General features: G+C 34.7%; 1 protein-coding gene across 2 annotated transcripts; it reads right to left on the bottom strand.

The window, feature by feature from the left end:
* Positions 1–4,916: 4,916 nt before the first annotated feature.
* Positions 4,917–11,715, bottom strand: LOC126705509 (bifunctional riboflavin biosynthesis protein RIBA 1, chloroplastic). Of its 2 annotated transcripts, XM_050404564.1 has the most exons (8): positions 11,500–11,715; positions 9,507–9,664; positions 9,271–9,389; positions 8,935–9,156; positions 7,853–8,175; positions 7,011–7,140; positions 6,179–6,475; positions 4,917–5,487 (listed from the first exon to the last, which is right to left on the bottom strand). In XM_050404564.1, the coding sequence occupies exons 1-8, from the start codon at positions 11,550–11,552 to the stop codon at positions 5,218–5,220; spliced, it is 1,572 nt and encodes a 523-aa protein (XP_050260521.1). In that variant the 5' UTR covers positions 11,553–11,715; the 3' UTR covers positions 4,917–5,217. The 2 variants fall into 2 exon arrangements, with proteins under 2 accessions (XP_050260521.1, XP_050260520.1); XM_050404563.1 differs by having other exon boundaries at positions 9,271–9,664.
* Between the last annotated feature and the right edge of the window lie 1,344 nt (positions 11,716–13,059).

Below are 13,059 nucleotides of genomic sequence, written 5' to 3'. Positions count from 1 at the left end.
TTAAAGACTGAAACAGAAAGAGAGAAAGAGAGAAAGTTGGAGTGTTTGGATTTGAGATATGAAGAAGAGAGGCTGAGTAGGGTTTATATAGTGATTTCCTAACGTCTATATCACGTATCTCGAGAAGGATTGGACGGTGGAGATTGTTTCTTTATAAAAGGCAAGAAAAAAAAAACACGGCTATTATGAGTAAGGAACAGTTGGCTATGAAATGAATCGTGGACGTACACGTGGGAGTTGGTAGCGAAGAATGCGGAGCCGTAAGGATGAATATTAAAAGTGTGGTCTTTGTAACGGTCGGAAAACGGTAAGTTCTATAGGGTTTTGTGCGGGGCAGTTCACAACGTGGGTACGCGGTACGACCGTATCTGGGAACATCGAAGTTGAACACGTCTGTTTGAAGAAGTAATCTGGACTCTTGACCTTTTGAGATGCATAGACTTGAGACGTGAGAGAGATGAGAATGGGCAAAGGAAAAGAAAGATAGAACAAATTAAAAAATAAAATAAAGCAAAATATCTTGTTACACTCGTTTTGCATTTACTGTTTTTTTACTCTGTTATATGTCTACACTATTTTCACAATAATTTTATTAAAAATTTTAAGTAGTAAACTGTTATTAGTAGGTAAAAGAAATGATGTTAATGACGAGTTCAGTTTAGAATCAATAATAACATGTCATTTAGGATTTGTTATAACTATCTTTGCATATTTAAAGAAAGAAAATATGATTTGACAAGATTCTAATAAGGGGTTTAAATATATAATAGAATTTGAAAATAGATTCATGATTTGTTACATTTACCTTTGGACAAAATTTAGTTACAAAATTGGTTGCAACTTAAAACTACAAACTTACTTAATAAAATAAATATTATTATATATTTTAAAAATCTAATCGTTGAATTGCATGCTCTTTACGCTTTAATACATATATCAAATTTTGTGTAAATCAAATATTATTTACTATATGATCTATAAACTTATATTTTATGCATATTTTAAACTACAAAAATTTGCAATTTAAACAATTTATTGATGACATAGCTGTTGATCTTCAATTTTCTAGAGATTTAACAAGCGTGAAATATATAAGAAGAAGATCTAATCCAATCGTGGATTTGTCAAAGGACAAAATTTAATTACAAAATTGGTTGTAACTTTAGGCTATAACCTTACTCAATAAAATAAACATTTGTGGTGAGCCTTTTCTGCTTTTGGGTTTGATTTCTCTTGCTATACCATGGCCCATGATTCTGAGGTAGGAGAGTTGAGATTGGCCTAACTGAATCACACTTTATGCCAACTTATGCGCGAGTTGGGCCATCCCCATGTAGATGCGCCTTGGCAAGAGTCTTAAACGTACAGCGTACTCATGGCAAGAACGATTGTTACAAATTATTATGGCAGGAGACACAATACGGCAAGATAACTAAAACATCTTTACAAATAATAATAACGCATAAATAACACAACAATGGAGCATAACAAGGTCATGACAGAGTAATACAATAACGAATAACAAAATTGCAGCAAACAATTCAATAATAAGGTAACAAGTTAGTCATTTGTCAACCAAAAACAAGATTCATTTGCCAAATAAAAAGGCTTAGCTTTTCAACAAATACAAGTCCAAAAAATGAGCCGATCTCCAACGTGAGTAACCTCAGAAAAGGCTCCTGCCATAGAGATTACACACTTTGGGAAAATGACTTAGATGGTTTAAACTTGAATTCATAGCTTATCAGAGAATGGGTCTGTTGAGAAGGAGAGAAATGGATAGCCTACTGGATGCATGCCTCTATTCCTATCACTCCTTTTTTCTTGGATTTTTGTGTCTTTCCTTTTTTGCTCTTTTCCTTCCTTCACTCTACCTCTATTTCTTGCTTGGTTCCTCCCCCCTTTCACTATTCATAACTACGGCCTTTTATACTGCCTGTCGTGATAGGATTTACCATTTTTACCCCTCAATCGCTTTTGGCTCATTGTAGGCATCCTTCCAAGACTGCCTACTGGCCTACTAGCTACCCAGATACTACCATTACATCGTGTTGGCTACACACACACCTCATTCTCAGACAAAAATGGTTTGTCTTGTCTCTTACCTCTCTTTGTTCTCACTATTCTTATCTAGATAAAGGTTAAACATCTCCCTCACCCACCTCTATGGAATGCATCTAGTGGCTCTAGCTCATATTTACTTCTTTTGGGTGAAATGTCATCCCAACAGGACATTTCTACCCAAAGAAGTTTAAGCAAGAAGCCCAAAATAGGCTCTCCCTTCTCCCCACTGCCGGACCACACCCTCACATACCCTTGACCCATAGCCCACCTCCCCTATATTGGTTGGGTACAAGTAGGTGGTACCTGGGCCCTGTGTGTATGCTCCACTTCCGTCTAAATCCATTACTTTTCTAGCCTTCACGCATTTGCCATTACCTCCACGTTTGTCTGATTCTGCTATAAGTTCTGGTCGCTGTTTAACTCTTACGATGTGAAAGATACATGGGCCTTTGGGTTTACATTTTCTTCTTTCCACCTCTTCTTTGGACTGGCCATTGCTTGGGTGCAGGCCCTCTCCTTTCTGCCTCTCGCATGTCCTCTTCCTTCCTGTATCTGTGGGCTTCTTGGCTGGTGATCCTACCATGCCACTGCACTGCTCCTACTATATCATCACTTCTCTTTTATTTCTTTGTTGCCTATGGGCTTATGGGCTGAGGCTCTTGCCAGTCCACTTTCTACATCCTTTCCTCTTTTGAGCTTTACTAACAAGCATTCCTGCTGTGCTAGCCCACTTTCCACATCCTTATCTCTTTTGGGCTCTATTGGACCACATTCCTGCTGTGCCAGCCCCTTTCATTCCTCGGACTTCCTCGGCCCTTTTACTTCTTCTTTATCTCTTTTAGTCTCATGGGTCTTCGCTAAATCCTTTGGGCTTCCTTGGCCCAACTACCACATCCTTACCTCTTATTACCTTTCGCTCTTATTGGCCTTTATGCCAACCCTGTGAATTTACTAACTCATTTCTTGGGCTTCCCTGGCCCATTTACTTCTTCTTTACCTCTTATTATTCCTATGGGTTTACTACTTCTTCTTCTTTACCTTTTACTTCTTCTTTATCTCTTTTAGTCTCATGGGTCTTCGCTAAATCCTTTGGGCTTCCTTGGCCCAACTACCACATCCTTACCTCTTATTACCTTTCGGTCTTATTGGCCTTTATGCCAACCCTGTGAATTTACTAACTCATTTCTTGGGCCTCCCTGGCCCATTTACTTCTTTACCTCTTATTATTCCTATGGGTTTACTACTTCATTCATTGGACTTCCTCAACCCATTTACTCATTCTTTGCCACTTATTATTTTTTGTGGGCTTGCTGATCATTATTCCTACTATTCTAGCTTGCTGGTCTTTACTTCACTATTTCTCTTCCCATTTTCTTCATATTGTTGGGCTTCTTCTGCCATTGGGCCTTTTGTCGAAAGTGGGCATCAACAACATTACTACATATTTTAAAAATCTAACTGTTGAGTTGCATGTTCTTTATGCTCTTAATATACATGTTAAATTTTGTATCAATCGGATATTATTTACTATATGATCTATAAACTTATATTTTATGCATAATTTTAAACTATAAAAACTTGCAGTTTAAACAATTTATTGATGACATTGCTATTGATATTTAAATTTCTAGAAATTTTGCGAGCATAGAGGATATAAGAAGAAAATGTAATCCAATAGAGGATTTGTCAAAATTCACCTCCAGTAAAAAGATATTAAATAGGTTATAGCCTTATGCTACTTGACGGTAGAAATTAACTTAACAGAAAGTTAAAAATAACATAGATCAAATTGATTGCTGAGAAAAAGAATGAACAAAATTGAAAGTGATTCCAAAATATAAGGATCAAAATAGTAACCACAAAAAAAAAAAAAAAAAAAAAAAGTATGGTCTTTTATCCAAAGTATCCTTAGAATGCAATTACAATTGGGACATTGTATCTATTTGTTCATTTCCAGCTAAAATTTGAATTTTGTTATGGAGAAACATATTTTAATCCAAACCTATGCAGCCACCAACAACAAGAAGTAGATAGCTTGAATTTCTTTTTGCAATTAACATTATTTTTGAAATATTTTAATTAGTTGTCATGTTTGCAAAATTATGTAGCAAACTAGCATCTCGAGACTCTAAAACTCAAGTTCAAAGGTTGAACTCGGGTTTCGAAGACTCGAGTTGCATGTGATGGTAGTCTGACGTGGAAAAAAATCCACGTAGAAATCAAGTATTTAAAACTCGAGATCTGAACAGACCTCCACAAACAACCTGAACCTCTTCTTCTTCCCCAATTCTTTTTTTCTTCCTTCCAAATTTGATTCTTCTTCTTCCTGCCTAATTTGGTCCTCGTTCTTCCTTTCCTCTTCTTCTTCTTCTTCTTCTTCTTCTTCTTGATCTAGTCCTCTATTCTGCATCTGTTCTGCATCTGATCTGATCTAATCTGGTCCTCTGTTCTTGATATGATATGATCTGATCTTGTTCTATAGAAATCGAGTCCTATGGACTCAAGTTTACTTTTTACAAACTTGAGTTTATAAGACTCGAGATCTACGTGGCAAAAAACCTCCAGATCAGCAAGTGAAACTCGAGTCTTTGAGACTCGAGTTTTTATATTGAACTCGAGCCCATAAAACTCGAGATACTACTTTACTGAATCGCTATTGTCTCCCAAATGCATGCTAGCCTACAAATTACCTCTAGATAGCTCTAGCTTGTTGCATTAATTATCAATAAAATACGTCAAAAGTACCACATTTAGCCTTGGTAGAACATTGAAATCTTAAAGAGAAATCACTCGGTTGTCACATCTTCATGAACAATAATTCAGAAATTCACCTAGCCATCAGACAATCTAAATTTTACAAAAAATGGGATTTATTTCCTTTGTTATAATTACAATATTTAAGATGATAGAATGAATGACAATACAGTACAATTAATTGCCAAAATTTTGTAAGAGAGTTTTTGGCTAGACACGTAGCAATGCCTTGGATTCAGGCTGAGTAATTTTAAATCAATTGACAAATTTTAGTGTATTGTCTGATTGATAACAACACTTTCCTCAAAGCTAGGATTATCTGTATTTCACACTTGAATTGTGTGAGTCCCATTTCTGCTGCATAAACTAGTGTACCATTTTAGGGGCATGCATCATGACTTATGTCTCAGATGCTGCATCAGAAGGACGACTGACACTCGGTTTACCATTGCCACTGATAAGATTGCTTAAGTGGCCATTAAATTCTAATCCATAGACATGACCCATTTTAGAACGCTTCGTCTCCAAATATCTCTTGTTTTCGGTTGTGATGGGTGTTAATAGAGGGACCCTGCCCACAACTGCCAAACCATAACCCTTGAGCCCAACATACTTGGCAGGATTGTTTGTCATCAGCTTCATTGTTCGAACACCCAAATCCCTAAGAATCTGCAGTAACAAAGGCAATAAAATTAATGTAAAAAAGAAGGCAACTTAAACATGTTTTAAGTATTTCAGGTTGGAATTACTGTTTTCAGCTTCTTGTTTTAACAAAGCACCATTATATGTTTTTAAGGATTGTACTGTTTACAATTTAATTAGTTGTTATTGTATATAAATTTTTATTCGAATTGAGCATTTAAACAGGGGAAAGATGCATTTTATGTTTTAAATCCTGATTAAAAAATTTGAAATACAATTATTAGCATATTAAATAAGTAGTAATTATTTTTATTGAATCAACAACACTATAATCTTTAAGTGTCTGCTTTATTTTACCCCATTAAGGTAATTCAATGCACAATTGTTGCATTGAACAGTGAAAACCAACTTTTTATACCTAGTAAGTTGTTGTAAGATCTGAAATCTTGTGCATTTGGAGTCCGCACCAAAAGATGGCATTTCATCTTGTTATCAAAGTATGCCCAAAAGTAAATCTTGTTTCCAAAAGCATTTGACAGGGTCATGATTAAAATTAAGTCAAATGCTTTGTTAAATCGACATATGCATTCTTTACAACCTGTGGATCCCGCAATTGTGTGAAGCCCACATGTTGTGAGACAGATGACGCATAAGCCAGATGCAAGAGATAAATATTGGTTTGTCCAATTTGCAACATAGAAATCAAACTCTAAAGTACCTGAGCACCAATGCCATATTCTCGGGAGTCAACGGGCAATCCCAACTCCTCATTGGCTTCCACTGTATCACACCCATCATCCTGTAGATTATAAGCACGAAGTTTGTGGCCCAAACCAATGCCTCTCCCTTCATGTCCACGGAGGTACACAAGTACACCCCTGCCAGCAGCCTCAATCTGCTGCATGGCAAGTGCCAACTGATTCCCACAGTCACATCTGGCTGATCCAAATATATCACCTGTGAGACATTCCGAGTGTACTCTCACAAGAATATCTTGCCCATCCCCAATGTCACCCTGTTTTCATGTTTACATGATTAAAATCAATATGACAAATAATAATGGGGAAAAAAAATCCTTATACCTTAAAAAAATGTAATTTTAAATTTTATTTGTCATGCTAGTGGCAACCATAAGAGTTCTGACTCCATTAAAGTAGCTTACCCAAATGGATGTACATAATGGCTCTCCCTTTGGTTTTAATTTTTTGTACAGACCAGAGGATTTTTAATGCATATACTCAATAACATATATATATATATATATCTCCCTCCCCTTTTGCACACATGCACACATACGACATAACAGATTGAGACAAATTGTGGTACATTCTGGAAACCACAATACCAAAAGAATTTGAGTAGCCTATTAATGGCACCCTCTATTAATTTTTATTTTTATTTTTATTTTCTTGATAAACTCAGACACCAATATGACAGGGAAACCATTGTCCAAAGACCATTGGGCCTTCAAGCAATTTTATTTGTGTTTGCTGTGAGATTAAGAAAAATAAAAATCAGTCTTAACTATCAAAATTACAAGCATCACTTACCTTAACCATTGCAATGTGCTCAATCCCATCTATGATGGATCTATAGCAGTAGGACATAAATGGGCCCCACATGGTAGGTATCCTGGCAGCAGCAGAGCGATCTACTAATTTATCTCTCTTCCTTCTATACCTGACAAGGATTATCGATGTTAGAACAATGATCTCTTTTATGTTCCAATGAAAAAGCACCAAAACTACAAATAAATTGGATATCAAACACCTCAATAGAAGTTACTACTTGACATAAGCAAACTTGCCACTCTCCCATCCACCCTACCAAAAACAAAAAACACACACACAAACCCAAACACCACAAGCACACACACAAATCAGTGTTTTGGGGACCCTGGCCAGTTTAACACCCTAAAATGAAACAGATTTTGAGTTGACAGCCTGCCCTATTAACCATTTTGTGTTGGCCTAAGGTCCCAGTTTAGCCTGAAGCTTGATAATACTCATCCAAGTTGTGCATATCTTAAGCAACCAAATAGGGCAACCAAAGAGGGTTGACTTTCCAACTATCACTTGAAAATTTATAAAATTCAACATTGATTAGTATGAAAAAAAAAAAAAAAAAACTTGACATTAAAATTCAAGTAAAAAAACATTAATTCGCAGCTATGATGTATATAATCATTCATATATAACTCGCCACATTCTGATGGTGTTAAGGCAATTTGCAATGTAATAATCAGCTGGCTCTTAAAGGGGGTTGGATTCAATCAATAAATTTGATCTCCTTACATTTTCACTGAAGATGAACATATAGGCATTAATAAAGAAAATCAACCATATGTTTTTGTAAAAGGCGTATAATTAAGAATCTTCAAAACAATATTTACCTAATCAGATCAGCAATAGATATAATTTTCAACTTCTCCTGCTCTACAAATTGACGAAGCCTTGGTAATCTAGCCATGGAACCATCATCATCCACAACCTCACATAGAACTCCAACGGGATCCAACCCAGCAAGCATGGCAAGATCAACAGAAGCTTCTGTATGCCCAGCTCTTTTCAAAACACCACCTTCTCTGTATTTCAGTGGAAAAATATGGCCTGGGCGGTTGAAATCATCAGGTTTTGAATCTTTGGATGCAAGAGCCGATACTGTTGTTGCCCTATCACGAGCTGATACCCCTGTGGTTGTACCATTTTTGGCGTCCTATAAAAATAATTAACAAGGATGAAATCAACTATAGTTATCAAAAAGATAATTTATTTAAATACTAAAAAAGCCAATTATATACTAAAAGTAGAGCAAAATACTCATCCTATATCAAAAGTCACTATCAAATTCAACTTCTTTGAGACAGTAGACGTTTAATAGGTTTTATTATTATTTCCATAATCACAATCACCAAAATCCTTATAAAAACGTAGTGAATAAATATATTAAAAATCTGAAATGAGTACAAAAAATCAAGGAAAAAGTTCTATTCCTCTCTTTCCATAAAGTTCACATGAGACATGATAGTACTATAGTCCACTCTATATCTCAAAGGATTAGGTCTCCTTCTTCAATACTGAAGCAACATATTTCACCGATTTAGGCATCACCCATCATTTGCAGAACAATACAAAGTCAAAAGCCCATCTACACAGAAATTGCACAATGGATAGCAAATGATCCGTGTTCTCACCCTTTGATTGCACGTACAATATAACAATCACTAATATCCCTTAAATACATAATTAATAATACATTTAGAATTTGTCGAAATGGCCTACTTTGTGAACATACAATGCATTATATAACTGCAATTTCAGACAAAACCCTTTTTCAAAAGTTCAAAGGACTCGACTCTTGATGGGATAATAGTTTGTCTAAATTCAAATCTATATGATACCCAAGACAAAAATATTAAGATGACAAAAAAAAAAAACTCAAAATTTATAGATGTCAACTAGGAAAAGTACATACCACTGTCACAGTGAATGCAGTACAAAGCTTCTCCTCATTTTCCTTCTGGGTTACCATCAAAGGGATTTGTAATCTCTCCAGATCTTCTTCTTTCATGCTCACGCAAACTATCCCAGTTCCATGCTTCACTATAAAAGCCATAGCCTCAGGTGTTGCTAATTGTGCAGCCATTATTAAATCTCCTTCATTTTCTCTGTCCTCATCGTCCACAACCACTACCATCTGCATCACTGTACAAAATAAGTGATGGAATAACAACTACTAAAATATGGTGGAAAATCAAAAGTTCATTGCTAATAGGTTTCATAACAAGACAAAAATCAGGAAACAGGCTACCTTTCCCTGGCGAATGTCTTCAATGGCCTCTGGGATGGAAGAAAAACCTTTGGTAGGGGAATCCAAATCAAATTCATCATTTTCAATGGGAAAAGCACCACTTGTAAGAGCAGTATCAGCTGCAAGTGTTCCAAACGCAACTCTATCAGGCTGTATCTCAATCCCAACCGATTGATCTCCAATGAGAGTGTTATTTTCCTCAACATTATTTTCATTGGCATAAGACAGAAGGTCACCTTCTCCAGATATCACTGTAGCTCTAGTTCTACCAACACCTTCAAAACTTAAGGATTTGCCACCCAGCTGGATCGAGGGCAAATTGGATGCATACCCTTTTGCCACAGAAAGATTAACTCCATGCAATCCATTGAACAATTTGAAGTTTTTGCATACTCTAAATTCAAGAGAAGGTTAATAAGTACCGAGATGTAATGGCAGAAGCAGTAGAAAGGAAGCACAACGAGCTTGGCATTAAAATACCATATTCACTTGGACCATGTCTATAAAAGAATGTTTATGATGCAAATCTCAATATAACAAATTAAGGACCATAGATTTTTTTTTTTTTTTTTTTTTTTTTTTTATGCCAGAATGTGGAAACTATCCAGTTTAAGTACCCCTCAAGGCCCAGAAGAAGAGATCACGTTTTTGAAAAGTTGATATAGCATAGGAACCATTATACATACTTTTTACCAACGTGAAGCTAAAAAAAATTCATTATTTTGGAGAGGAAAGGTTATGGAAATGGAAATCCATGCCCATGATTAAATAAAACATTGCAAAGTAGTGGACAAAAATGCATGACCAACTCCAAGTTGGATCAAGACATATAGGGCTTTATGGTATTGTTTGGGCCAATGGTAGTCTAGCTGGGTAATTTGCAGTAGATTTTAGTTGACTTGGGGATCTCTCAATCTAAAAAATGTAAACAAAGTGAATTACAAGATGAGGCTCCATGAGCTTTGCCAGCTTGTTATGCAAGAGATGCTTTTAGTGTTCATAAGAGTAGAGAATTAATAATATCTGCTAGAAAGGGGTAAAAAAAAATAGATGTGCAACAGCCATGTCAATGCAAAGCACTTAATGCAAGGAGTTTAAACTAATCACAATTTTATAAGGACCAGCCAATTACATGGCATAAAAATATCCGCTTCATTTGGCTATCAAGCAAATGTAGAAATATAACGGCAAATCAAGGATCTGTTTGGTTCTGGCCTCCACTGAAACTTATCAGTTTCTAAAGACACAAAAGAACAAAAACAGAACCAAGGTGCATTCAGTAACCTACTTTTCAAGATCTTTTTATTTTCAATGCAGTCTATGGAGAGAACATTATTTGATATTCATCACTTTATGCTCTATGCTATCAAAAAAGAAAACACTTAAATCAGCATGTTTGAAAACTTCATTATCATCCTTTAAAAACTCTTTTTTTTAAAAAGGTTTCTGAAACACAATTACAGAACCAAACAGATGCAAGAATTCAAATCACTGATATATATATTATTTAAGACTAGCTAAAAAAAAAGCCGACACTCGACTTTGCCCTGTGGAATTTAGTGGCTTGGTAGAGATGTGTTTCGACTAAACCAAATTATAGAAACAAGTGAAAACAGAAATTTACTTTTTTTCAACCTCATTTTTTGTTATTGGTAAGTTAGACACGCACCCAATGAGTCTTGAACCCACAACCTCACCCTCCACCTAGAACTTATAAGGGGAGGAGGCACCAACTGAGCTAGAGCTCGTTGGTTTTTATCAACCACCATGTTACTCAGCAATTAAACAGAAAAGTAGCTTTCTACTTAACATAATAGCATCATGTCAATCTTACACCCTATCTTTAATACTAAAAATTGCACATCCTTAAAAAAAGTTGGATCAGATCAGATCAGTATAAGGGAGAAAACCCACATCCCCATATACAATACCAATAATAAACAAGTGCCACAATAAGCAAACAACATCAAAAATAGTTAACATAATGGTATTTCCCATCACAAAGATGATGAATTTGAATATATGATATGACACAATTGACCATTAAAAAAACCCAAGCGGGTCAACAAATCACATTCAACTATAAAGTTTTAGAAGATTTAAGAAAAAAACCAACAACACCCAGATGGAGTTTTAGCTCAAACAATCAATAAGTGAATTGTAAAGGTGATAGAAATTTCAAATATATAAGCATTAGAAAGGAAAATGAAGAGAAAAGAAGAAGCTTACTGCAGGTGAGAGAGAGATGTATTTGAAGGACATGAGATGTTGATGGAAGCCATTGTTTGTTGCTTGAAGCCCACCAACAGCTCAAAAATTAAAATAGCTTTTTGATTCCTCAAAAACCAAAATGGGGTCTCTTTATATATGTAGTGGGGGAAAAGAAAGCAAATTGGAAAAGGGAGGAGTACGAAAGAGATGACGAGCCAACGGCGAATTGTCAAAGGGAGATGGAAGAGAGAAATTTCAGTCATACGCACGTGACATTGTTCTGTCCCCAACCAATAAATCACTTAACTGTTTTTTTCTTTTTCTTTTTTAAGGAAAATTTTGGTAAATTTCCCAATTGTGAGCTGCCTTAAATTGTTTTATAATTTTTGTTAGATAAACTACATATTTGACCCTATTATTTACATCATATTTTAATTTAGTCTCTAACTTTTTGGTGTCATGTCAATTTAGCCTCCACCGTTATTTGGATGAAAATTGATAATGTTAACCTTTTGAACGATTGACGTGGCTAACAACCAAAAATATATATATATTTTTTTTAAAGTTTCAATCAACTAAATATTTATTTTGACTATTAGTCATGTCAGTAATTTACATCCAAGAGATAACAATAAGGATTAAATTGACACAACATTAAAAGGTTATAGACCAAGTTAACACAATTAAAATGTTAGAGATCAAATTGAATTATGGTGTAAAAAATAGAGACTAAATATATAGTTTGTCATATAAGAAATTGATTTTTTAGTTTTATTTATATATATATATATATATATATTCCCCCTACCAACCAAGTGAGGTGAAATTCAAATGGTACAATTTATTAATGAAAATATAAAGATATAGTATTGTTCCTAAGATGGCATTTACTTTATGCTGGAGGTGACTAATTTTTCAATAACTTTGTGTTAGGTAATTGTAATATAAGAAATTGGATTTTTAGTTTAGTTTATTTGTTTTTATATATATACACACAGTAGCCTCGAAGCACATGCGTTGCACGTGTTCAAAAACTCTTCTATTATTTTTCTGGTAAAGATTAATAATTTGTATTTATTATAAATAAATAAATAAAACTGAATTTTAGAGAATAAAAAGATGAACTTGAAGGGAAAAAAAATCCTGAATTTTAAGAGCTTTCTTTTTTAATTCAAAATTAAATTTGTTATTTGATATTTATGATCATATTTTTAAAAGAAGTTACCCTTCATTAATGAGGATATTTTTTATCTATATAAAAGTCTAGTTCAAATAAAAAAATCCTCTTTTACTCCTTATCTCCCAAGGTAGGTGATATTCAAATGGCACAATTTATTAATGAAAAGATAAAAATATAGAAGTTTTCCTAAATTAACATTTACCTTTTTTTTTTCTTTTTTTGAGAAACAAACACACACACACACAAGGGAGAGAGAAAGGGGTTCTAACACAAAGGCACACTACAACTCCACTCAAAAGCCATGATAACTTTTAAGGGAGAGTGGGGCAAATTATACTACACACAACACACTCTTTTAAGTAATGTGAGACAATTACCCATTCTTTTTTTTTCTTTTT

This window comes from Quercus robur, chromosome 11 (assembly GCF_932294415.1).
Source record: "Quercus robur chromosome 11, dhQueRobu3.1, whole genome shotgun sequence".
Lineage (NCBI taxonomy): Eukaryota > Viridiplantae > Streptophyta > Magnoliopsida > Fagales > Fagaceae > Quercus > Quercus robur.
This window is presented reverse-complemented; position numbering and strand designations above follow the sequence as displayed.